Source organism: Phyllobates terribilis, unplaced genomic scaffold, assembly GCF_046119375.1.
Source record: "Phyllobates terribilis strain yellow unplaced genomic scaffold, ASM4611937v1 Scaffold_4__5_contigs__length_816908805, whole genome shotgun sequence".
NCBI classification, from domain to species: Eukaryota; Metazoa; Chordata; class Amphibia; order Anura; family Dendrobatidae; genus Phyllobates; species Phyllobates terribilis.
Genome location: NW_027362764.1, coordinates 158,807,118 through 158,833,802, shown reverse-complemented (window position 1 = coordinate 158,833,802; position 26,685 = coordinate 158,807,118). Strand labels below are relative to the sequence as shown.

The 26,685-nt window shown below is 44.0% G+C and overlaps 1 protein-coding gene across 1 annotated transcript; it reads left to right on the top strand.

Annotated features, from left to right (window-relative positions):
* Nucleotides 1-9,839: 9,839 nt before the first annotated feature.
* LOC141264625 (protein QNR-71-like) lies at nt 9,840-17,694 on the top strand. Its single transcript, XM_073676903.1, has 11 exons — nt 9,840-10,010; nt 11,253-11,405; nt 11,484-11,627; nt 11,706-11,870; nt 15,103-15,261; nt 15,768-16,112; nt 16,251-16,409; nt 16,486-16,588; nt 16,668-16,870; nt 17,135-17,222; nt 17,529-17,694. The coding sequence occupies exons 1-11, from the start codon at nt 9,944-9,946 to the stop codon at nt 17,677-17,679; spliced, it is 1,737 nt and encodes a 578-aa protein (XP_073533004.1). The 5' UTR covers nt 9,840-9,943; the 3' UTR covers nt 17,680-17,694.
* The last annotated feature ends 8,991 nt before the right edge of the window (nt 17,695-26,685 follow it).

Below are 26,685 nucleotides of genomic sequence, written 5' to 3'. Positions count from 1 at the left end.
CCCTGCGTTTCACCGTCATGGGATTACCCAGTATTCCCACCGTGTGAGGGGCCAGCGATCCGCTACGTTCAACCCCTTACCCCACTACAACTGGGCGGAGACGCAAGACAGTGACCCCGCAGTCCGTCTGGTGAAGGAGATGCTGACCCAGGCTGACGCCCGCCTGGACCCAGACGCTCCGGAAGAGACCAAGCAACTGTGGACGGAGAAGAGCAGACTGTTTCTCTACAAGGAGAAGTTGTGCCGCAGAATGGTCAATTCCCGGACACATGAACTGATCTGGCAGGTGGTGGTACTGAGACGGGACGCAGCTATGGTGCTGGAGGCCTACCACAATGGGGCAGGGCACTTCAGATGGAAGAAGCTGGAGTTCCTGCTGCGTGAACGGTTCTACTGGATAGGCATGAGAGGAGCCATTGAGAGGTGGTGTAGAGACTGTGGCCCGTGCAACCTAAGAAGAAGGGACCGTGCCAGCCAGAGGACTCCCCTGCAGCCCATCATCACCAGGCAGCCGCTGGAACTGGTCGCTCTGGACCATGTTAAACTGGCTCCAAGCAGAAGCGGGTATGTCTACGCCCTAACCATCGTGGATCACTACTCCTGATTCCTAGTGGTGGTCCCCGTCAAAGACTTAACAGCACAAACAGCAGCTAGAGCCTTCCAGCTGCACTTCTGCCGCCCACACGGGTAACCGGACCAAGTGCTGACGGACCAAGGACCAGCCTTCGAAGCGGAGGACTTCCAGGAGTTCTGCAACCTGTATGGCTGCAAGAAGATAAGAACAACGCCCTATCACCCCCAAACCAATGGACTCTGCGAGAAGATGAACCAGGTGGTGATAGATCTGCTAAAAACATTGCCCCTGGAAGAACGCAGTCTGTGGCCTGAGAAACTGCCCGATCTGGTGGACCTGTATAACCACATCCCGGTAGGTTCCACCAACTGTACCCCGGCTTACCTAATGCGAGCAAGACCTGGTAAGCTGCCTGTTGACCTGGATATGGGAGTCCTGATACCCGAGGACACCTCGCCAGAGACAGACTGGGATACAGAATGGCAGCAGCAGTACCGGAAAGTACAAGAGAGTGTCGAGCGAAGTCTCTGTCAATCAAGAGAAAGGCAGGAGAGGACTTATAACCAACATGCTCCCGCTGTTCCCCTGGTACCTGGAGAGCAGGTCTTGAAAAGGAAAAGGCGGCTCCATAAGTTGGACGATCAGTGGGAAAAGGACCCGTACACCGTACTGCCCTCAAGCCACAATAATCCAAAGGTGTACGTCATCAGCAAGGATGGAGGAGAGACCACAGCCACTGTCTCCAGAGACCACCTGAAAAAGTGCCCCGAGAAGTTGCAAAGCACGGATGAAGATCAGGAAGACCCTCAACCCGTAGAGGAAAAGGAGGAAATGATACCACCGTACTCGGAGACTTTCCCCGGTCCTGGACACAAGTAAAAAACGCTATCGTGGTGCCCGTCCTCACCTTTCTCCAGCCAGCCCCTCAAGTGCCTACAGAAGACCAGGTAGAGCTGGAAGAGCAGCCGGCCCAGGAGGCAGAAGAATCCACACCAGCAGCACAGGAGAATCAACCCTCTGCTAGTAGTGAGCCTGCCGTGCCCCTAGTGAGCCAAAGAGTGCGCAGACAGCTGCCCAGCTTACCCATAACACCTCCTACACCCTGTAGTGCAGGACCAGTTAGTGAGCTCCGTAGGTCCACTAGAGTCACTAGAGGTCAAATGCCCGCTCGCTGGAGAATCTAAACTAATGCACTGTGAATTTACCTGTTTCTTGAAAATGTTTATGGTTTATGTTTGTTGCCTGTTACTAATTATGTTTCTCAGTTACCTTGCAGATTTATTTGGACTAACAGGTTATGGACACTGGATAACCGGAACAATCTTGTAGATAGTTGCACCATTTGCGCCTCTTGCGAAGACGGCCGCGGAAGAGAAAACCTGTCTGGCGTGGCCTACTTGCGGCCCAAAGTAGTTAGCTCCAGCCTTGCAGCCACGCCCAAGGACAACGCAAGGGGTTTGCTTTGGACAGGTCCCCTACTTCGCTTAAAACTTCACCTTGGGTGATATGGACACCCGGTTGCGGACACGCCGTGACCTCTACAAACTAAAGCTACTTGTAAATATGTTATTGTATTATTGTTATACCCTGCATGTATGTTTCTTTAAAAAAATGTGTTTAGTCCCGGAGTACTAAAATTTACTAGGGGGGAATGTGACACCCCAGGGGTCTGGTTGCCACAGTAATAGAGATATTATGTCTGAGAGCAAGTGGGAGGTTTCTCTGGTCAGGAGCCCTAAGCATGCAACACTGCCCGCCCATACCTGGGAGGGGAGGAATCTGCCCTTATAAACTGGGTCTGGGGCGGGATTAGGTTAGACAGAGCCTGCAGAACAAGCAGAGCAGTCAGAGCCTGGAGAGGGAAAGTGACAACAGGAGCTCTGTAAGAGCAGGAGCGAGTGCCAGAGGCTGGAAGCTAGAGAGCTCGCCTTGGCTGAAGACACTAATACCAGGCTGTGGGGACATCCAGGTCCAGCAGCAGAATCCAACCGGCAGGGGATTCCATGTCCTCTGGCCTTACAAACTCGAAGGCACGGTCACAAGCAAGGGACCAGCACCGCCATCGTGAAGCGAAGGCTGATGGAAGGCCCCAAGTCACCGGCCATACGGGTGAGTACCACACGGTATACTCAGGGACGTGGGCTACTTCTACCCGCATAGAGCAAGGTAGCCAGGAAAGAGTGCAGATAGTCGGGGAGGCCTACAACTCCACCTGGCCAGGGGAGATCCTGCTTGCTCGCAGACTGACCAGGCCCCTACTGCTAACCAGTACTCCCGGGAGGGTCTGCTTTATACCATCAGTAAAGGCCCCGAACTGCACCACACGTCTCTGTGATTCCTTGCCGCACCAGCACCATTACTACTGGGACGCTCACACCATCACTCCCATCATCCACCTTAGCTGCCCTGAGGCAATACTTCTCCCGTGGGGAGTTATCCCATACTCGGCTGCACAAACATCAGCCTCAGCGGTCGGCAACGCAGCGGCGGTCCCCACTGACCGCAATCCACGGGTGGCGTAGTCGGACATTGTTCTTACCTATAGACTGCCACTGGCTTGACCGCCCTGGGCACGGACCGGGTCACCGCCACGGAGAACTACAACCCCCAGCATCCCAGCGATCCGGCTCCGGGTATCCCCCTGCACAGCACATGCCCAGGGGGCGCGTCACTAGCACTGAGGCCTGAGCCTGAGAGAGAGGAGAGGGAGCAGGACGGCTCCAGGAATGAGGAGAGAAGGGACCCTAGGGGTATGGGCCGTGCAGAAGGCCACCTGTACGCCCGTTGCTACCAGGAGGTAGAGGGGTCAGGCCAGAACAGGGAACTGGGTCCCTCAACTAGTAGAGAAACCATAAAGGCTCAGCTAGAAACCGGAGGCTGCAGCATTTCAAGTACTGCAGGCCACAAGTCCACACCAGTAGCCCTAAGAAGGTGGCCACATAGGACCCAGGGGACGAAACATACGTCGCCCGCCAAGGCCCGAGGGTACCGGATAGAAGTGGCGCTGGGTGTGAGGTGCAGGAAGAGGCCAGAGCTAGGTACACAGAACGGGGTCCTGATAAGTGCTCTGGAAATACCTGAGGGTGGACTGAACCCCTCACTGAGTACACACAGCACGACGGGAGAAGATTGCTTGGTAACTGTAATCTGAACTACAACAACAGTGAGTAAAGACCCTGGGACTGCACTATCTTGTCTCTGTGTTCCTTGCGGCGCCAGCACTCACAGCACTAGAACGCCCTGCACAATCACCACCATCATCCAGTCACGCTTCCCTGAAGCTACACTCCTCCTGTGGGGAGTCACATCATCTTGCTGCACATACCACCAGCTTCAGCGGACTGCTCCGCAGCGGCGGTTACCAATAACCGCATTCCACAGGTGGCGTAGTCGGACATTAACATTTGTACACATAGACTACCCCCTTGGTTTGACCGCCCTGGGTCACGGACCGGGTCGCCGCCATGGTGACTACAACCCCCAGCATCTACAAGGCCCAGCTCTGGGTATCCCCACGGCCCAGGGGGCGCGTCACCAGCAGAATGCGGTAACGGAAGAAGGAAAACAAGGATGGATCGGACGGGGAGGAACGTTTTGTAATGACGGAATCTGGAGAGTGGGAAGAAGAATATGTCTGCCAAGAGCACTGTATCCTGCAGTGGTTCAGTGGGCTCATGGAAAGGTACATAGAGGGAAGAATCAGATGATTTCAGCTATCAATAAACTCTATATTGCACCCAAGATCTCAGTTCTTGCTACAAACTATACTAGGAGCTGTGAGATTTGTAACACTTGGAATCACGGAAGAACAGAACATGTGCCAAAGAAGAAACTGGCAAAGTCACAGTATCATTTCCAGAGAATCCAAATTGATCATATGCAATTACCCAAGAGTGGAAGATATGAATATGTTCTGGTGGTGGTGGATATGTTTTCCGGCTGGACAGAAGCATACCTAGTAGCCAACATGACTGCTAGAACTACAGTGAAAAGGCTTCTGGCAGAACTTATCTGCAGATTCGGGATTCCAGAAGTGATTGAAAGTGATCAAGGACCTGCCTTTACTGCAGAAGTTACCAAATCAATCTGGGAGATGATTGGGGCGGATGTGGGCCTGCATACTCCTTATCATCCTCAAAAGTAACGGCAAAGTTGAAAGGATGAATGGCACTTTAAAAAAAATAATAATAATTCTTAAAGCCAGTAAAGAATTGTCACTTCCATGGCCGGAGGTGCTGCCTATTTCCCTATACTCAGTCCGAAATACCCCGAGACAACCCACAGGGCTCACACCATATGAGATCTTGTTTGGGGGACCGCCTAGAATGGGTCAATATTACCCAGAGCAGCTTAGTTCAGGGAATGATAAGCTTGTGAATTTTGTTGTCGGACTTGTTAAAGAGTTAAAACTAACACATGATCCAGTGTACTCTTCTATTCCAGACTCAGATCTTGAACCAGGTACTCACAGCATCCAGCCTGGAGATTTTGTCTGGATAAAGAATCACATGCGAGGCACACTGGATGCCAAATTTGAAGGGCCCTATCAAGTGTTGCTTACATAACCTACGGCTGTGAAGGTCGAAGGCCGAACATCATGGGTCTACACATCCCATTACAAGAAGGAGGTCTCAGACCCACAACCCTGATGCTCCTTTGTCTGATGACAGTAGCTGGAGGGGGAAGCCTTTGTTACGGTAACACGTGCATTCCAAATAATTATTACTAAAGAGAATGATATTCCAGTTTTCTGGTACAACACTTCCTTGAATGTGGTGACATAAAGATTAGGATTAGATTGGAGGGCAAATAGACTGGGGAATCTGCCTTAACTAAAGCAATAATGTCTGTTTACCTTATATCTGAGTCCCAGGAATCCAAAAAGGAAATAAAGGCTGCGTTTGTAGGTACATACAGGGCCAAGAGAGAAGTTAACCCCAAAGACAGTTTTGACCCACATATATATATTGATGTTCTCGGAGTGCTTAGGGTGGTGCCAGACGAATTCAAGGCCTGAGACCAAGTGAAGGCGGGATTTGAGTCCATAATACCCATAATAACCGTTAACAAGAACATAGATTGGATAAATTACATATATTCTAACCAACAAAGATTTATCAATTACACCAAAGATGCCTTACAAGGGATAGCTGACCAACTAGCACCCACATCTACCATGGCTTTCCAAAACAGAATAGCTCTGGATATGTTACTTGCAGAGAAGGAGGGGTATGCAAAATGATAGGTGAGCATTGTTGTACATATATCCCAGAAAATACCGGCCCCACAGGGAAAGTTACTAAGGCTCTCAAAATCTATGACCAAACAGTTTCCCTTAGAACAAAAGTGTTGTACCAGAGAGATTACCGGAAGTAAATGAGTTTGTAAAGTTAATATCCATATTTCTGTGTTAGGGGTGGCCCTCGATTACCCAGTCACTAGATCTTTTAGGGTCTCCATCCCTTTCCTTAGGTCTTCGTATGAGTTAGATTTAGGAACGTCGGTGGGTCCGTCTAAAAGGGACGGGGCGCCCGTCACATCGTAGGGTTCCAGAATAGCCTTAAAATAGGGTCAATTCTTCTCCCCCTCTGATTTTTAGCATATGGATATTAAAAGCAAATAATTGATTTTAGGGGGGTATGTCAAGGTAATATATATACTGTATTATAGAAAATCAATTAGTTTCTTTTAATAGATTACCTAATCAGTGTGAATCAATATAGAGATGATGGAATAATCTATGTGTATGCATGTATGCAAATGTGTATATGCACATGGATTATGTTAATAGTTAATGAATATATAACTAATAGCTTCTATTCTTATTGTAGATACGAACAACTAAATGATTTCCTGGGAATGACGTATGCATGTGCATGGCTGATAACAGAGAGATTTATGTCGAGTTGGCAAAGATGGCGCTGAGAGACGAACTCACCCCCTTCCATCGGAATTCCTAAGGCGTTACTCAGAACAAGAGATACATAGATGAACAAATTACAGCGTGCCGAGTTATCAGAAAAGAGCAATACATTTTACTAATCCCACCTAGAAGGAGAATGCTATTTAACCCCATGTCTATGTAATAAAGTATGCCATTTGCGTGGTTCAGTCTCTGAGTGAAGTTTTTTCATCCAGATTAGCAGATTTGGTTAATTAGCTTCTCTGCATGCACTCGGACATCTTTAATTTGGAGGAGAGCAGTTACCTAGTGTATCTTAAATTGGTGAAACCTTCACAACAGTATATACAGAACTCCTGTGTATAATGTCACTGGTGATCCCTGTATTATCTGTATACTAACACTATATACAGGGCTCCTGTGTATAATGTCATTAGTGATCACTTTATTACCTCTACACTGACACTATGTACAGAGCTCCTGTGTATAATGTCACTGGTGATCCCTGTATTACCTGTACACTGATACTATATACAGGGCTCCTGTGTATAATGGCACTGGTGATCCCTGTATTATCGGTATACCGACATTATATACAGGGCTCCTGTGTATAATGTCACTGGTGATCACTCTATTATCTCTACACTGACACTATACACAGAGCTCCTGTGTATAATGTCACTGGTGATCACTGTGTTACCTGTTCACTGACACTATATACAGGGCTCCTGTGCATAATGTCACTGGTGATCCCTGTATTACGTGTACACTAACACTATATACAGAGCTCCTGTGTATAATGACACTGGTGATCCCTAAATTACCTGTACACTGACACAATATACAGAGCTCCTCTGTATAATGTCACTGGTGATCATTGTATTACCTGTAAACTTACACTGTATAATATGTACAGAGCTCCTATGTATAATGTCACTGGTGATCACTGTATTACCTGTGAACTATACATTATATACAGAGCTCCTGTGTATAATGTCACTGATGATCACTGTATTACCTGTGCACTATACATTATATACAGAGAGTAATATTAATATTGTGTTTTTTTATTAATGATCAGTATTGTAGTAATTCAGTCACTATGAGGTGGTAATATGTAGTCTGGTCACAGTGTGGTTGTATTTGTTCCTTGTATCTGGTTGCCCTATACCTATTATTAGGGTGCACCACCATAGTTGTAATCAGGGATACCTGGTTAGGGGCCCACTCAGATGTTTAACACCTCCTGAGCTGAACCCCTAGCTATGCCTGTGCCCCCCACACTGTTCACTATAAGCCTCTTGTCACCACCCCCCCACACTGTTCACTATAAGCCTCTTATCGCCGTCTCACCCCACAACCATTTACTATATGCCTCTTGTCACCATCCCCCCCACTGTTCACTATAAGCCTCTTATCGTCATCTCACCCCCCAGTCATTCACTATAAGCCTCTTGTAACCATCCCCCCCCACTGTTCATATAAGCCTCTTGTCGCCATCTCCCCCCACACTGTTCACTATAAGCCTCTTGTCGTCATCTCCCCCCACACTGTTCACTATAAGCCTCTTGTCGTCATCTCCCCCACACTGTTCACTATAAGCCTCTTGTCGCCACCCCTCCCACTGTTCACTATAAGCCTCTTATCGCCATCTCACCCCACAACCGTTCACTATATGCCTCGTCACCATTAAACCCCCCCCCCACTGCTCACTATAAGCTTCTTGTCGCCATCTCACTCCCCCACTGTTTGCTATAAGCCTCTGTCATTCCTTCCCCCATGTGTTGGGAAAAAAACTCACCTATAAGTACGTTCCCCCACAGCATCGCTTCTCTCGTCTTCTTCCCAGTTCCGGGCATTTTCTAAATGACGCCTGCACAGGCGGCGTACTGACGTCATCATGCTGCGTGCACATGCTTGAGTCACACAGACCTGGGCAAGAAGCTGAGGACGGGTTCCTTTTCCTTCGCTGCCATTTTCTACTGTAAACAGTAGAACTGCAGGATCGCTCCATGCCTGCAATGATGAGGGCAATCTGTCCATGGGCCCCCCGGAGCCTCAGGCTCTGACGGGCCAGAATGCCCTCATTATTAGCCGCCCCTCTCCATCTCCGTGCTTCGGTGCAGCTGCAACAGCTGCACCAGTGGTATTTCCACCCCTGCACACATTACTAATCCTGGCACATCGCGTGGGCTGTCTGTGCAGCAGAAATAAAATCTGATTTCTGATTTCATTTGTACCAGTAACTTAGTGGGGGGATCAGATGAGGGGCAAAGAGCGGGAGATGGGGAGGTTATGTGCCGAACTGAAAGGTGATGTGCCAGAAAATGGGAGCGATATTCTGCAATCTTGGCATAACCAAATGTGTATACAGCCTTTATGAAACAAGGAAACAAGCTTTGCAACAAAGACACGCCATTCTTTACAACAGAAGTTGACAGGAAGGGTGAAAAAAAAAGTCCAAAAAATTCCTGCTTTTTTTTTTGGGAGAGTTTTATGAGCGTTTCCACCTAAAAAAAAATGCTTGTGTTTTACTGATTGCTTAATAGACTTGAAAAAGCACTACAAAAAATGCACAAAAGGACGTTCCCAAAAATTAAAAAACACCAACAAAATAAGCTTAAAAACTACTTCAGGAAACGTTCTAAAAATAAACCGTAAAAAGACACTTTAGGGGAAAAAAACGCAGCGAAAATGTCAAAGTGCAGGCACATCTTACTCTAGTAGTGTCTTTGATTTTTTTTATTAAGACCACCATACTAATTGCCAGAATATATTTCCCTCTGAGAAGTCATTTTTTCCTTTTCATTTTCTCTTAGCATTGGCTTTAAAAGCCGCACAAGAAAGCAAATATGGAACAAAGGTACAAATATGTGAGATTTGTTTAATCTATAAAAACACTGTGCCGCTTTACCACAATTTTTGTTTCACCTCTATAGACTACACTGGTAAAAATTGACGATTTGCGGTAAATTGAAGATGCAAAAAGTCTGATGTAAATGTAACCTTAAGAAGCTTAGGCCTCTGTCACACGTCTGTGTTTCCAGTACATGTTGTATCCGTTTTTTTCACAGACACCACACGCATCCATTATAACATATGGGTCTATGCACATGTCCATGTTTTTCCGGCAGCACGCATGACAAGGGCCAATACAAGTCTATGGGTCCATGAAAAACACGTACAGCAAACGGATTGCATCGGTATAACAGAAGCTTTGTAATTTATTTATTTATTTCTTTATCAAAACTTGAAAAACACTGTTGACACACTGATGGTAAAAAAACTGACACACAGGTGATACCGGAACTAATTTTATACGTACGTGTTTTATATAGATGTGTGCATGAGGCCCAAACAGGAGGAGGGATCATGGGGATCTACCTCTATGTCTTGCAGCTGTGACTTGTTGAGCAGAATATAAGTGCTGGAGTGCAGATCCCTGAGCAGCTCATTCACTTCTCAGGATGCTGGTGGCAGCAGTGGGAGGGCTGGTGGTGCTCTGCCTGGTCTCTGGCATCCAGGCAGGAAAAAGTAAGTGAGGGGTTAACCAATTTGGTTGGTGGTTAGAAATTTTAGTATTACAAGCTCCACAATGTATGTTATAGACCTAGATGTGAGTCAGTAAGATTGACACCAAGGATTGGTGCTGGTTATTTAGATATCACTGGTAATTATTCTGTGGTGTATATCCTAAGTACTGGGGCTTTGTAAAGTAGAAGTAACCACTGTTTATTTTTTTTTTTAACTGTAAACCAAAGGAAAAACCTCTTAGAAGCTGATCTTGCATTTCAAATTCTTGGGTAAAATCTGTCTTCTGTGAATACTCTTCCCATTTCTGAGTTTAAAGCTGGTGCTCATGGTTCTATGGAGGACTAACTGGTTTCAGGTGCACTTGCAGTAGACCATCTCTGCATATAGCACCTTCCCTCCATTGAATCTTAAAGGCACCAAATGTAATTTGACTACTTGTCTTCACTGAATGGACTCCCTTATTTTACCCATGCTTCAAGTGCAGAAGCCAACTCATTTGAGAAGATTCACTACAAAGTTGTTTAAATGTGTACAATTGCCTTGACATATACAGGGAAAATGTTACATTAAATGTGTCTCAGAATCATGATAGAAAATACTAACTAATGATAAAATGTCCCATGGATCATTTCCATGACTTGGTGTGAACTGAGTGCTCATATGGCAATATTTGACTTTGTACATCTGTAGAAACTTGGCCCCAATAAGGGATTATCAATGGTGTCTAGTTCTCAAGAGGGGGTGATATTTAAATACTGAAGGTTAACTAAACCTGTAGTCACAACTCTCTAACTGGGTTATTAGACCTGTCTCTTCCTTATACCACTATTTTGCTGATTGATATTGGTGCATTAATGATTCACAAGCCATATCTATGCTAGAGTCCAAAACATCTCATTGCATAGATTTATAAACATAACTACTGTTCATCAGAGAACCCGCTTTGAACCCCTATCCATAGGATATAACTCGGATTAGACTGCTGTGACTCCCACTGACTGGCAGATCGGGGCAGCTATGCGCATACTTGTCTGCAAATTCATTCTCTATGGGTTTGCCAGGAAAAAAAAGAACCGTACCATGGTGAATGGAGTGGCTGTCACCCTCAACAGATCTCAGCTGCCACTTGCTGGATGGATGGGTGTCTGTTTTGCTTTATCAGGCAACCACCTTTAATTAGGTAGTTTTGTGGTGCTCTTGTGTGTAAACTCCCCCTCCCCACTACACTGTACAATTTAACAGGGTTTCAGGATGTAATGGAGTTTGGAAGGAGATCTGGCTATAAAGGTCGCAGTAACCATATTGATGGCTGGTCTCCTGACACCAACTCATGGGATGAGAAGCTCTACCCTGCCTGGAAGTCTGATGATTCTAGATGGGAGAACTGCTGGAGAGGTATTCCTCAAGGTGTATGCATGGCTCCATTTCATTGAAAATGACTTAAAATCATGCTGCCTTATCCTTTCTGTCTAGGTGGCAAAGTGGTGGCATTGCTGACCAGTGACAGCCCTGCGCTGATAGGGTCAAATATCACTTTTGCTGTGAACCTGCAGTTTCCCCGATGTCAGAAAGAGAATGAAGATGGAGACATTGAATATGAAAGGGGATGTGGAAATGGTAAATGCAGATCGAGCAGCTATATATATTAGATGCTGTATCATAGTATGAGGCTACTCAACTATTGTCTATATCTAGAATCCTCCAGCTTCCCAGACCAGTATGTGTACAACTGGACCAAGTGGATGGACTTCTGTGATGAAGGAAACTGCAGTTTCCCCAGTAACTTTCCAGATGGAAAACCATTCCCGCATCACCCACACTGGAGACTCCATAACTTCATTTATATATTCTCCACCCAAGGTAAGGCTTGAAGATTTCCATCTAAACTATTAATATTGGCATACAGGTTATAGACTGCTGAGTGATGCCTGTATGTCTATCGGGTGCCTTGTTGAGTCATCTTTTATCACTTTGTATAGCTGGCCTCTTATGGGCTCTGGGAGGATGCTGCCTTCAGATATTATTTTACATGAAGGAGGTGTTAACAGTGTGAGACCCTTCAAGTTACTAACACAAAAATGGGAGAAGTGAAATTGTCTTCTTGCAAGCACCTTCTTTTGCAGCTCTGAGCTCTGCTGTATTGCAGCAGTATTACAACCCTGTCTGCCTGTGAGATGAAACCTGCTACCTCCAGAGCTTTTACATGAAGGGAGTTATCTTCCAGGCAACAACCTCCCCTTCCAGGCTATAGGGTAACTTGTATAAAAGTGACAAAAAACTTCTGTAAGGGTGTTGCGTTCCTGTCCCTGAAGACAACTGTGCCATATGTGTGTGTATATATTTATAGTGTAAATTATTTAGTGTATTGATACTGTGATGCACAAATATGAGAATATTTTCATATTCTTATAAGGGAGATCGGCCCAGCAACAGACTGCAGGGGACAGCCGCTGTTAATGTTTGGAACTAGCCCACAGTGGGAGGGCCTAGTGCCAGGGAAAGCTGACTGCTTCCTGTTAGAAGGGAGAGGTGGTTGAGTAATGTGTCAAGGTGCAGTGAGCTGAAAACACAAGGAGTACAAATTGTTTCGGGTGAGGCTTTACCAAATTTCCTGTGGACATTCCTGCAACATCCGGTGTTCAAGAAAGGTGTTATGGAGAGCACCTCAACCTGTTCTGTACAGAGGAAGATGGATGTGTAACTGCTCTCAAATGTACTGCAGATCTGAACTGGGAATCCCTGTGGCTGACAGCATCAGTGGGCAAAGGGATAGTCCAGGAAGAATGGAAGGAAAACTTAGTGTGTTGTGCCCAACGCTACGTGTTGCAATATGATGCATATGGGCTGAATAAATGTCTTTGCCATGAAATGACCTGGGAGTCCCCTGATTCATGTGCAGTGGCTCCTGAAACTGGAGTTGGCTAAGGCCTGCAAGTGAGAATAATGCGCACTAAAATGGGTGGGGCTGGGACAGTGGCGTGACACCACAGACTATCTAATTTATGACAAGCTCTAGCATTCTGCCTGTAGTTAGATTTCTGGCATTGCGCACAGAGGTACACACCACTCACTAGATTCATGAAGAGGAGTAACTCCTGAGTCAGGAATGTCTGACTTCTGCACACCTCCCTCATCAACACCAGTCTTGGGTTGGTCCAGTAGTCTGTTGGGGTTGTGGTATTGGACAACAGTGCCTTTTAAAGGAGTTGTAAAGTGAAAAACAACTTCTTGCCTATCTAAAGGATAGGTGATAACTTGCTGAATAGTGGATATCTGAGTGCTGCCACTGACTAGCAGAATGGGGAATTTTTATTCCTCTTGCATGTCGGATACAGTGGTGTGAAAGGGTTTGCCCCATCCTGATTCTCTTGCAAGTTTGTCACACTTAAATGTTTTTCAGATCACAAAACAAACTGAAATATTAGACTAAGATAACAAACACAAAATGCAGTTTTTAAAGTCTTTTATTGAAAAAGATATCTAAACCTACAGGGCCCTGTGTGGAAAAACTGATTCCCCCCCCCCCCCCCCCCAAACCTAACTACTGGTTGGGCCACCCTTAGCAGCAGCAACTGCAATCAATTCTTTGCAGTAACTGGCAATGAGTCTTTTACAATGCTCTTGAGGAATTTTGGCCCACTCATATTTGGAAAATTGTTGTAGTTCAACCACATTAGAAGGTTTCTGAGCATGACCTGCCTTTTTGAGGTCATGCCACAGCATCTCAATTGGATTAAGGTCAGGACTTTGACTAGGCCACTCAAGTCTTAATTTTGTCTCTCTTAAGCAATTCAGAGGTGCATTTGTTGGTGTTTTGGCTCATTGTCCAGTTGCCTAGACCAAGTGTGCTTCAGCTTGAGGTCACAAACAGATGGCCGGACACTCTATATTTTTTTTTTTTTTTTGGTAGAATTCATGGTGCCATTTACCACAGCAAGTCTTCCAGGTCATGAAGTGGTAAAACATCCCCAGACCATCACTCTACCACCATCTTACTGTTGGTTCCTTTTCAAAAATGCTGTTACTTCTGTGCCAGATGTAATGGGACACAAACCTTCCAGAAAGTTAAAATTTTGTCTAATCAGTCCAGAGTATTCTCCCTAAAGTCTTGGTGATCATCAAGATATTTTCTGGCAACTGACACTAGCTTTTGCTCAGCAGAGGTTTTTGTTTTGAAACTCTGCCATGCATGCCATTTTTGCCAAGTCTTATGGTGGAGTCATGAACACTGGCCTTAACTGAGCCAGGTGAGGCCCGTAGTTTGGATGTTGTGGGGCCTTCTGTGTGCTCTTTGGCTAATTATGGTTGGCTGGCCACTCCTGGGAAGGCTCACCACTGGTCCATGTGTTCGCCATTTGTAGATAATGACCTGCTGTGGTTAGCTGGAGTCACAAAGCTTTAGAAATGGCTTAAAAAAAAAAATACAACCATTTCCAGACTGATCATTCTCACTTGTTCCTAAAAATATTTGGATTGCAGCATGATGCAGGTCCTACTTAAGTGATTTCTTGACTTGAGAACAGGTGTGGTAGTAGTCAGACCTGTGTGGCTAGAGAAATTGAAATCTGCTTCCCAAAGATGTGATTAAACCACAGTTAATTTGTTTGGGGGGGGGGGGGGGGCACCTGACTGCCAATGCACTGCGCATGGATTTTTATGACCGCCCCATAGAGTGGAGTGGTGATCATGTATCTGACATTCTGCTTTGTTTTGGAGAGGTTAAATTCCTGATGTGCAAGTGTTAGCAGTCCAACTACAGATCCACAATTGTCTAGTCACTGTATAGGTGAGAAGTTATGTAGTGACAACCTCAAAGCTAAATCGACTGACCTAGTTAAACTGAACTGTATCATGTCAGATCACTTTTACATATATTCCATTGCTTGTCATCTGTTGCACCATTACTTTTTTTTTTTTAAAACATAAAATTTCCTCCAACCACTTTCTAATAGGTGTGTTTTGCTTCAACATTTACAAGGAATAAACCACTTACTCAGGCTGGTGTTGTACATGTTGGGATGATCATGCTACTCTAGAATGTGCATCTCATATGAAGGATTTTATTCCACCCCTTCCTTCCTCCTCTGATCAGGCCAGTATTACCAACAGATGGGGAGATCTTCTGCTTTTCTGTCCATAAATACCACCAACATCACAGCTGGCACACAAATGATTGCAGTCACAGTATTCAGAAGAGGTTACCGGAAGCATTACCCAGTTGCAAAAGCAAGCAGCATTTATGTAGTAACAGGTAAGTTGTGAAGCAGAGACTAGGCCCTTAAATTCTAGCTCATACTAACAAATGTGGTGGCTGTGCACAATGGTTTTGAAAGGAGACATGTAAAAGACCCTGTGTCAAAAGAGTAGTTAGCGGGTCATTTATGGATACTGCAGTGTGCATTGGGCTCTACATAGTATCTTCTATGTAAATTAAATGCTGGGAGTTATTTAATTGTGTTAGGGTTTCATAACAATAAATGCATGGTCAGCACTCTAAAATTATATTTTAGAGGTAATCTGAAATCAGAAACTTGTTTAGTGAAACTTACTGGGCTGTGCTGTTTCAATAAAATCAGTCTCCTGCTGATAAAACAATCATATGGGTGTCTCATAACTCCTAGTCATCATATGTAACCCACACCCCCCCCCCCCCTCCACCTAAATAGCAGCTTTCTGATCACATGACAAATTTCTTTAAACAAGTCTTGGCTGAATTGCTCTGAAAATAGACTTTTTTTTTTTATTTTTTCCCTTAAGATGAAATTCCATTTGATGTGAAGCTTTCTCAGAAGAATGACAAGAATTCCTCAGACAACATCTTTATTAAGGATTCGCCAATCAAGTTTGACATCCGAATCCATGATCCAAGCCATTATCTGGCTAAAGATGAGCTGACCTTCGACTGGGATTATGGTGATGGGAATGATTCACTATCCAACAGCCCAGTCTCTAGTCATAACTACACCCAGCTTGGAAACTTTCTTGTTAACTTGACCATCAGAGCTGCCATTCCTGGTCCATGTAAACCAGCTACACCCACTCCAGTCCATACAACACTTCTACCAACTACCATCAGTACTTTCACCACTCCCAACTCTACTGGTAAGTAGGAATGGCCTTAATCTTTATGTAATCTGAACAGGTATGGAGCTTCAGGGATACAGTGTGCTGTATAGTGACCTGTATCTCAGATGTTCTCCGTGTAAGACTACACCACAATCCAGCAACCTTTCCTTGCAGGTAACTCTACAGACTTACCATCCTTTGACACTGAAACTCCTCTACCCACTGAGCTGCCCAATGTTACCACCAGCCATACCACCACTCCATATCCAACTCCTGCCCCAGACTGCTTCATATATAGATATGGCTATTACCACAACAACCTCACAGTTGTAGGTGAGTTGTCTGATATTTCTACACTGATTCTTGCAATATACAGGGTCAAGAACCTTAATTCTTCACTAACTTTTAGATTGTATCCTTGAGATCAACATAGTTGAGATGACCAGTGTTCAGGTATCCACATCTATAACCGGCAAGTCTCTAATTGACTTTGTGGTAACTTGTGAAGGAAGGTACGTCTCTGCCACAGTAAGACCATTCTGCAGAACTTGTAATGCTGTTCCCTGTTTGAGATGACTACTGTCCTTTCAGCCTGCCTACAGATGCCTGCACAATAGTCTCAGATGCCAGCTGCATGATTCCTCAAGACATGGTCTGTGATGAAGTTCCGGCTTCTGATCAATGCTTACTGACCCTGAGAAGGACATTTGAGCCAGGATCCTACTGTGTCAATATTACACTGAGCGATGGTGCCAGTCTGGCTCTCGCTAGCACACTGGTGTCTGTAGATGGTGGTAAGTGACTCTGTACTGCTAATATCTATCCCATAGTGGCTTCTAGTATATAGACCCTAATTTAATAAGCTTACAAATGAGTGAACTTGCTGTTACTTCTACCTCTCCCCTGATGTTAGCCAAAATGTTTATTGACATTAATTAGCAGTTACTCTCAGTCCATAACTGCAAATATTTTTGGCCCTCAAATGTGATATTGCATGAAACTAGGTAACAATGTTGGACAAATGTCTGAGCCGTTCATATTCCTCATCCCCTCTGTAGGTTCTTCACCACAGACGGCTTCTGCAGTACTTGTTCCTTTTGCTCTTGTAGCCCTTGTCGCTCTGGTGATTGGTGTTTCCTTGTCCAGGTAAGGTGGAGTTCTAGCACTTTAACACTACTTTAGGATTCACTTGTAACCTAATCTTTAGGGTCTGTTCTTTACCCGAAGTGGATACTCTACAGCAAACTGGATGAGCATTTGTGGACTCCTTCCAGCTGCTGTCAACACTTGCACAGAAATGAACCTGCAGTTCAGATGACAGTACTAAAACAAGGCACTGGAAATTGCAGATGTACCTGCATAAGAGATGTGCAAGTCAACAGGCAACTCCTGCACAATTCTAGACCAGCCTAATACATGCTGTGTGAAATAATACATATTTTTCTTTTTTAGGAGATACAAGGAATACAAACCTATTGCAAATGCATCAGATGGACTGGGTGGTCAAGGAATTGCTGTGTACTTCAGTCAGGTCAAGGATGTTCTCTTCAAAAGAAGCAATGAGCATGATCCTCTTCTGAAAAGCAAAGCTACAAGAATATAACTCTGCTGTAAATGTCTGCCATGTATTGGTATTCTGCTGTTTCATCTAAGGTGGTAAAGCTGCAGTTAATAAAATGTCCTTTATTTAAAATGTTTGTCTAAAACTAATTGACATTAATATTCCACAATGCAGACATGTTCAGTGCCCTCAATGAGACACTATGGGGTGTAATGGCTACAGCCCAGTAACTGCTGCAGTCAATGGTTCTTTGCTACTGCACACTAATATTCAGCATCTATAGGATTTCATATCTAACACTCCTGTTCAGATAAGATATCAATACATAACGCGTTCATGCAGTAAGCTTTAAATATTGGCGTGAGACTTCATCTTTATGTTGCCTGGCAACCTGCAGCTCTTGAAGGGGTGCAGTGTTGGGCTGGGATGACAATGGACCCACCAGTAATATTGATTGTTTAGAAATCCACTGTTCATCTACACACTGGCCTCACTCACAAATTGACTTGTGCATCTATATAATACTCATGGTACAGAGGTAAACATTGGTGGGCCAGTCTGAGCTGGGGGAGGGGGTGTACAGCATGCAGTAACTTCTACACCAGTATAACCCAAGTAAAATTGACTTCCCTGGGGCGGAAGGAGAAGAGTATACAGACATTACAGCAGAGGATCACAGCTGATTCTTTCTTTGAAGTAAAACATTGTTTAACCCTTTCGCAAGCTTGGGTTTTTGTATTTTCGTTTTTTGCTCCCTTTGTTCCCAGACCCATAGCATATATCTATTTTTTTTTTTTTTTTTTTTTTTTTTTTTTGTCAATATGGCCGTGTGAGGGCTTATTTTTTGCGGGATGAGTTGTACTTTTCAACGCCATTACTAGTTTTAACATATCATGTACGGGAAAAATTCCAAGTGCGGTGAAATTGCAAAAAAAAGTGCAATACCACAGTTTATTTTTTTTACAACATTAACTAAATGCTAAAACTGACCTGCCATTCTTATTCTCCAGGCCATTACGAGTTTGTAGACGCCAAACATGTACAGGTTAAAAAAAATTATAGAAAATGGCGCTATACATGTATAAGACCTGTAGCGTCTCCATTTTTTGGGATCTGGGGCCAGGTGAGGGCTTATTTTTTTTTTTTTGCGTGCCAGGCTGACGTTTTTATAACATTTTGGGGTAGATCTGATGTTTTCGCCTGTTATTGCAATTTTGCGGTGACCAAAAAAATGTAATTCTGGCGTTTAGTGTTTTTCTTTTTCTTGTTGCGCTGTTTACCAATCAGATTAACTTTTTATTTATTTTTGCTTGCTTCCATAGTCTCCATAGGAGACTAGAAGCAGCAACTGTCCAATCGCCTCTGCTACATACAGGGGATCAGCAGATCCCCTGTATGCAGCAGAAATGGTCCTGTTCTATGAGCGCTGACCACTAGGTGGTGCTCATAGCGATCAGCTCATGACAACCACAGGCGTCTGCTGCAGACCCTGGGTTGTCATGCCCACCCATTGGTAACCCATGATCACGTGATGGGGTCGCCGATGGGCAGGGCTTAGGACACACTTCCTGGAAGCACGTGTTAAATGCCGCTGTCGGAGATTGACAGCGGCATTTAACATGTTAACAGCCGTGGGTGGATCGCAATTCCACCTGTGGCTGATGTGGGCACATGTCAACTGTAATCAGCTGACATGTGCTCGGTTCAGTGCGGGCAGATTACAGCCTGTCCGTACTAATACGTCACAGGCTGTAAAGGGGTTAAAAAACAGGCAGTGAAATGTTTTACCTCACAAAGAATCATCTGTTAAAAATTCCCCTCCTCCCCTGCCCACTAGATGTGGTATGATCAGACTATGTTCCATACATGGTCAACCACAGCCATTACATAGTACACAGCCATTACATAGGGGAACATTTATAAGATTATCTCAGCACAGAAACATTTTTATTTAAATACATTAAATTGTGGAAGTTAATCCAAGATCTATTGATCAAAATGTTTTGTTCATGGAGAAAACCCCTCTAAGGAATCTCCTAGACCATGCAATGCTCCTCTGGAGAAACTGAAATGTGCAAATTGCCACATCAGGACTAGAACTCTAATGGCAGCATACAGCCAAACCAGATCTCACGCTTTTGCACTGAAGGGAAACACCCCAAAACAAGTGTCTGCAAACTGATTTTGGTTTGGCTTTTATCAAGTCATATGGCTAGGTTCATTTTAAAGGGTCACTATTGACTTCTAGGATTGCTACTTCAATAGGGGCACTAGAGCTTTAGTCCTTTCCTCTCTGAAAGTGCCAGCATAACAGATGCAAAGTGCCTGATCAATTTAATATGGCTAGATCATGCACATGAAGGCCTATATGGACATTATTGGAAACTTTAAAGGTTTTATTTTCACTGAGTTGATCAACTTGTACCGAGGACCACTCTTAAATTAAAACTAACTTCAGCTGCTGTCATGGGGTGGAAAAGCTCCTCACATGCTGTCATAATACACTGGCTAATCTCATCAGTTGTGTACGCCACACTTTGAACTGTCAATTACAGGTTTTTGTTTAACCTAACCATGGAACCTCAGCTTATGTTAAGTTTGTCCTTGGAGTGACCAAGCAATCCCATTATGTAAATGACTTCAGCAGATCAAGCAAAGTGGATGTGTGTAAAGATGATGCAATTCTAAGAGGGAGTAGACCATACATTTTGACCTTGACAGTCCAACTTTTCAACTCTGACCAATGTCACTTTAGAGGTGACTCAAACGCTTCAACATATCCCAGTTATTCTGGGTTTTCTATTTATATTTTTTTTTCCTGACACTGTACTTCATGTTAGGGGTAAACTTAAAGGGGGCTTTTCCATAAATAAGATCATTTTAATCAATAGATCGTGGAATAAATTTCATAATTGGATGTGTTTAAAATGTCCCTGTGCTGAGAATCTTATAAATGTGCCCCTACTGTGTATGACCTGTCCTGTATGCAGGAACATGCTCTGATCATATCACAGCTCCTGGGCAGGGAGGGGGGTGGGGGGAGACAAGGTATACAGACATTGCAGCACGGGATGCCAAATGATTCTTTGAAGTAAAACATTGTTTGAAAACACAAAGGGAAAGAATTTTACTTTCTGAGAAGCATCAGCTGTAATTTCTTCCCCCAGCCCCCCCCCCCCCCCCCCCCACCCACTGCTGTCCTGTCTGTATACTCTTTTGCTTCCCAGGAGCTGTGGTATGATCAGACCATGTTTCTGCACGGTCAGACACAGCCAGTACACAGCAGGGGCACATTTAAGATTCTCAGTGCAGGAACATTTAAATTTAAACATCTAATTGTGGCAGTCATTACTATTCCAAGATCTATTGATTAAAGTGTACTTTTGTTCGTGGTGAAAACACCTTTTAAGATTTATTTTTTTTGCGCTTGTGTGAAAATTAAGATTTTGGCAAAAACTTGGCAGCTTTCAAATTTACAAAACCAGTTTCTTTACAGACCTATTCAGATTTACATGGCCTTTGAAGAATCTCTATATTGGGGCAGATCTCACACAGTAGGTGCAGACAATATGCTGAGTGAGGGGATGGGTACAGACAGGGTATGAGGAGTGAGGGTGATGGGATGTGTGAGTAAGCAGTATGGAAAGTGAGAGTAAATGTACTAGGAAGTGTGAAGAAACAGTATGGGGAAAAAGTGAGTGGGCACAGAATAAAGATGGAGGGGGGTGTAGCATGGTCCAGCGGTGTAAGGGCACTGCTAGGAGGGGATAATATGCCAAGGAGGGGAAGTGTGATGAGGTGGCACATGATAGAGACTGGGCCCTATAGGGGGGACACCGTGTGAGAGGAGAGTGTGAAGAGGGGGCCCAGTATGTAGAGGAGAGGGCAGTATGGAGAGCATGTACCATAAGAGGGTCATATTTTGTGCAGGGAATATAGTGAGGGGCAGCTATTTATTCAGGGGCTCAGCATAGAGCAGATATTTTTATTCAGGAGCATTATAATGACACTTATCTTTAAGGGCATCGTGTCGGGATGTGCTGCAGAAGACCGGAGAAGATGGAAGTCTGCAGAGACGAGCTTTGGATAAGAGAACTCATCATGGGAGTCTGGACAAGATGAAGAAAGAAAAGAGACTCCAGAGACCACGTCACCTTTCTCTATCTGGTGCCTGGATGTAAAAAAATTTTTTTTTGTGATTTTCATACTTCTGGTCCTGCTTCTCTCACTTTTTCATTGAACATTGAGAGAATTAGGAAGAGCAGCTCGTCTGTACGTGACTAAGTATGCAAGTCACATACAGTGCCTACAAGTAGTATTCAACCCCCTGCAGATTTAGCTGGTTGACACATGCGGAATTAACTTGGCATTGTGACATTTGTACTGTAGATCAGCCTGGAAGTGGGAAATGCACTGCAGCAAATTTTGTTCTTTTTTTTTTTTTTTTTAAAACGTAAAAAGTTAATTCAGAGTGTCATTTATTATTCAACCCCTCAAACCACAAGAATTCTGTTTGGTCCCCCTAAAGTATTAAGAAGTAGTTCAGGCACCAAGAATAATGAGCTTCACATGTGTGGATTAAAGATCTCTTTTGCCAGCCTTTTCTGACTATTTAAGACCCTCCCCAAACTTGTGAACAGCACTCAGACATGGTCAACATGGGAAAGACAAAGGAGCATTCCAAGGCCATCAGAGACAAGATCGTGGAGGGTCACAAGGCTGGCAAGGGGTACAAAACCCTTTCCAAGGAGTTGGGCCTACCTGTCTCCACTGTTGGGAGCATCATCCGTAAGTGGAAGGCTTATGGAACTACTGTTAGCCTTCCGCAGCCAGGACAGCCTTTGAAAGTGTCCTCCCGTGCCGAGGCCAGGCTTGTCCGAAGAGTCAAGGCTAACCCAAGGACAACAAGGAAGGAGCTCCGGGAAGATCTCATGGCAGTGGGGACATTGGTTTCAGTCAATACCATAAGTAACGTACTCCACCGCAATGGTCTCCGTTCCAGACGAGCCCGTAAGGTACCTTTACTTTCAAAGCGTCATGTCAAGGCTCGTCTACAGTTTGCTCATGATCACTTGGAGGACTCTGAGACAGACTGGTTCAAGGTTCTATGGTCTGATGAGACCAAGATCGAGATCTTTGGTGCCAACCACACACGTGACGTTTGGAGACTGGATGGCACTGCATACGACCCCAAGAATACCATCCCTACAGTCAAGCATGGTGGTGGCAGCATCATGCTGTGGGGCTGTTTCTCTGCCAAGGGGCCTGGCTATATGGTCCGCATCCATGGGAAGATGGATAGCACGGCCTACCTGGAGATTTTGGCCAAGAACCTCCGCTCCTCCATCAAGGATCTTAAGATGGAAGATGAAATTACGACCCAACAAGACAACGACCCAAAGCACACAGCCAAGAAAACCAAGGCCTGGTTCAATAGGGAAAAAGTCAAGGTGTTGGAGTGGCCTAGTCAGTCTCCTGACCTTAACCCAATTGAAAACTTGTGGAAGGAGCTCAAGAATAAAGTCCACATGAGACACCCAAAGAACCTAGATAACTTGGAGAAGATCTGCATGGAGGAGTGGGCCAAGATAACTCCACAGACCTGTGCCGGCCTGATCAGGTCTTATAAAAGACGATTATTATCTGTAATTGCAAACAAGGGTTATTCCACAAAATATTAAACATAGGGGTTGTATAATAATTGACCCACACTTTTATGTTTAAAATTTAATAAAATTCAACTGAGCAACATAACTTTTTGGTTTGTAAGATTTATGCTTCTGTTCATAAAACCTACTCTCGTTTGCAGTTTGAAGGCTCTAACTTATTTGCATCTTATCAAACCAGCTAAATCTGCAGGGGGTTGAATACTACTTGTAGGCACTGTATGTGCTTTGGAAGGATGGGGGCGCCAAACTGAATTCTTGCCCCAGGTGCCAGAAAGCCTAGATACACCTGAGTGACTCCATTTTGTAAACTAGTCCCATGAAGAAATTCAACTGGCTTTTTAATATACAATAGCCTCATTCTCCTGTTCACACCAGTTAGGTGAAACATGTTGGGGGGTTAATAGCTGAAATTTTTAGCAAGCATAGACAATGATAGGTATTAATAGGAATATACATAGTATAGGATCAGACTTGCACAGTGATGGTCCACGACAACGCATTGCTAGCAAATACTAATACCTTGCCGAATTGGCACATATTTAGCCTGAGATTATAATACTAGGATATACAAATCCCAATTTAGGTTTCCTATTCCTTGCATCACGTGCTTTTAATAATGTAGTGCAATAATTCCTTAACTGATAAAATAAGTTACATTTTACTTTTGTCTTTAGCTTGGGGGATATTTTTTTGCCTGTTGTAATTTGTGAGCAATGGCAACTATTTGGCACCTGTGATTATGATCAGAAGGGGTAGGGTGATAGTGTTAGTCTATGTTCACTAGGTTTTTTTTCAGTGTTTTTTGATGCGTTTTTTATGCAAATTTTCAGCTGTGTTTTGCAGTACCAGCAGAGTCTATGAGATTCCAGAAATCTCATAAGCACATCATGGTTTTTTTTTGTTCAGGATTTTGTGCTTTGCATGTTTTTTTTTTTTTTTTTTTGCAAAATAGAGCATGTCACTTCTTTCAGCGTTTTTTCACCCATTGAAAATGCTGAAAAAATGCACCAAACACGCAGGTGTCAAGTTTTCAGCGTTTTTTTGTGCCTAAACCAGAATGAGACGCACCGAAAAAAGCAAGAAAACAGCAACAAAAATCCTGAACAACCTCCTGGCAAGAGATCAGGTTTTTCTGCAGAAAATGAATGCTGAAAAAAACATGATGTGTGAACATAGCCTTAAAGGGGGTGTTTTAACCACTTAGATGCCACTGTCACAATTGACAGCAGCATTTAAGGCTTTAATCAGGTCCAATCTGTTCCAAAACCAGTAGAATTTTATGCTGCAGGGTGTCTGCTGTCACCCTTGGGATTGGGTTAAAGATATTGTCAGCACAGAATGACTTGTCAAACCAAGCCTGTCACATGACCAAGGCCTCTGTGCTGCATAGCAATAAAAGTTAATTGACGATGTGTGGGTTCACATTGTGACCATGACTGTACTGCAAGTAGTCCAGTTTCTGGTTATTTTATGACTTTCTAGTTGCAGTAGCCATGGGAGGGTTACAATGTGACCCCATTCACTTGCAAAGAACTGCAATGTAGTAGCAGCACTGAGTGAACAGTGGTCTTGTGACAGATGCCATGGCCAAAATATCAGTGTAGCCTTAAAGGGATTTGTAAGCACAGAATGTCTGTTCAAACCAAGTACAGCCGTTCAGCGCACCATGGTGGGGCCAAATATTTAAGTGCACCGTCGCGCTTGCATGCCCCTCTATCAAAGGCAGAGGGCTAGATATAGAGGGGAATACAAGCAGGTGAGAAGGTGCACTTAAATGTTTGGCTGCACCGAGCGCCTGTACTTGAACAGACATTCTGAACTACTCGCTGGTTGTAGTTCTCTCAGGGCACGTTCCCACGTTCAGGATTTGCTGTGGTTTTGACGCTGCAGAATGTCCGCACTTATTATGGGGAAAATCTGCATGCGGACCCGCAAGAGAAATTGACACGCTGCGGATCTGAAATACGCGCCGCATGTCAGTTTCTGTGGGTGATCCGCAGGTGCCCATAGACTCAGTGGACATGGGATTTCTAGAAATCCCATCCACTATGCTGTAACATGTGGCCATTGCATTTTTGACGCTGCATAAATATGCAGGGTCACAATATGAACTCGCGCACACAATCAATTAATTTGTATTTTGATGTAGCAGCACAGAGCCTTGGTTGTCACATGTGCCATAGCCAGTTACTGTGTAGCCTTATTAGTCCAAAAAGTGAAAAGCCTATTTGGTACAATACTTCTATTCAACAAACACCCAATCACGGCAAAGAAGTATAGATGCACAAGTTTGATAAAAAGGTTTGGAACTTTTATTGAATTATTTAAAAGAAATTTATAAAAACATACATAAAGGGGAAGTGAACCAATGAAGGTGCCTGCAGTGCTAGTAACAAGGATAATCAATCATTTATTCTGTTTAACAATTATAGCCCACAAAATACAGATGGTATCACCAAGCATGGAAATAAGCAGAAGGTATCATCAGGCATAGAGATAAACAGAATGTAAATAAAGACAATACAACCTTTCAGCTGCCGGTAAGGACAGTCCTTACCTGCAGCTGAAAGGTTGTATTGTCTTTACCATCTGTATTTTGTGGGCTATAATTGACTTTGCCCTATATTGACACTTGTCTACCACTTGTGGGCTTTATGGCTTTTCTCTATATGATCTATTGACATATTTATAGATATATACTTTCATGGCATTTTGACTATATTTTTCTATGCTGAATACTTTAAGGTGTGTACTTGTTATCCACTAATGCTTCTTAGATGAATGAATTTTGGATACTGATCCTTTTACTTATTTATTTAATTCTTCATATATTTATTACTGGGTTCATTGATATGATCTCCTTTTGTTAGTCTTGTTAAACAGAATAAATGATTGATTATCCTTGTTACTAGCACTGCAGGCACCTTCATTGGTTCACTTCCCCTTTATGTATGTTTTTATAAATTTCTTTTAAATAATTCAATAAAAGTTCCAAACCTTTTTATCAAACTTGTGCATCTATACTTCTTTGACGTGATTGGGTACTGTGTAGCCTTAGTCTTATTTTTTTATTTTTATTAACAAATGGCACAATCATTGCGTATATTAAAACTTGTCACGGTCTTCTGCAGTTTCAAAAGCCACTCGGGTCCTGTACTGGGTGATGTGACCACAGTTGTGTCCTGTCGGCTCAGCCTTGTTCTGACTCTCACTTGCGTTGAGAAAGTGACCCCCAGTCCACACAAATGCTGTGAGCAGACGGGTCACAACTGTGGTCACTCAATGCAGGAAAAAGCAACCGCGGCATTGGAATTGTTGCGGGGTAATTATGCAGGTCAACTTAAAGACACCCGTCCAGAATCCTGTGAGTCACCTCCTC

Bases quoted from the DNA above. Each gene is read 5' to 3' on its own strand.
- LOC141264625 (XM_073676903.1), top strand. From the start codon at position 9,944: ATGCTGGTGGCAGCAGTGGGAGGGCTGGTGGTGCTCTGCCTGGTCTCT. The intron at 11,406-11,483 runs GTATTCCTCAAG...CTTTCTGTCTAG, and splicing joins ATGGGAGAACTGCTGGAGAG to GTGGCAAAGTGGTGGCATTG. The intron at 17,223-17,528 runs GTAAGGTGGAGT...TTTCTTTTTTAG, and splicing joins ATTGGTGTTTCCTTGTCCAG to GAGATACAAGGAATACAAAC.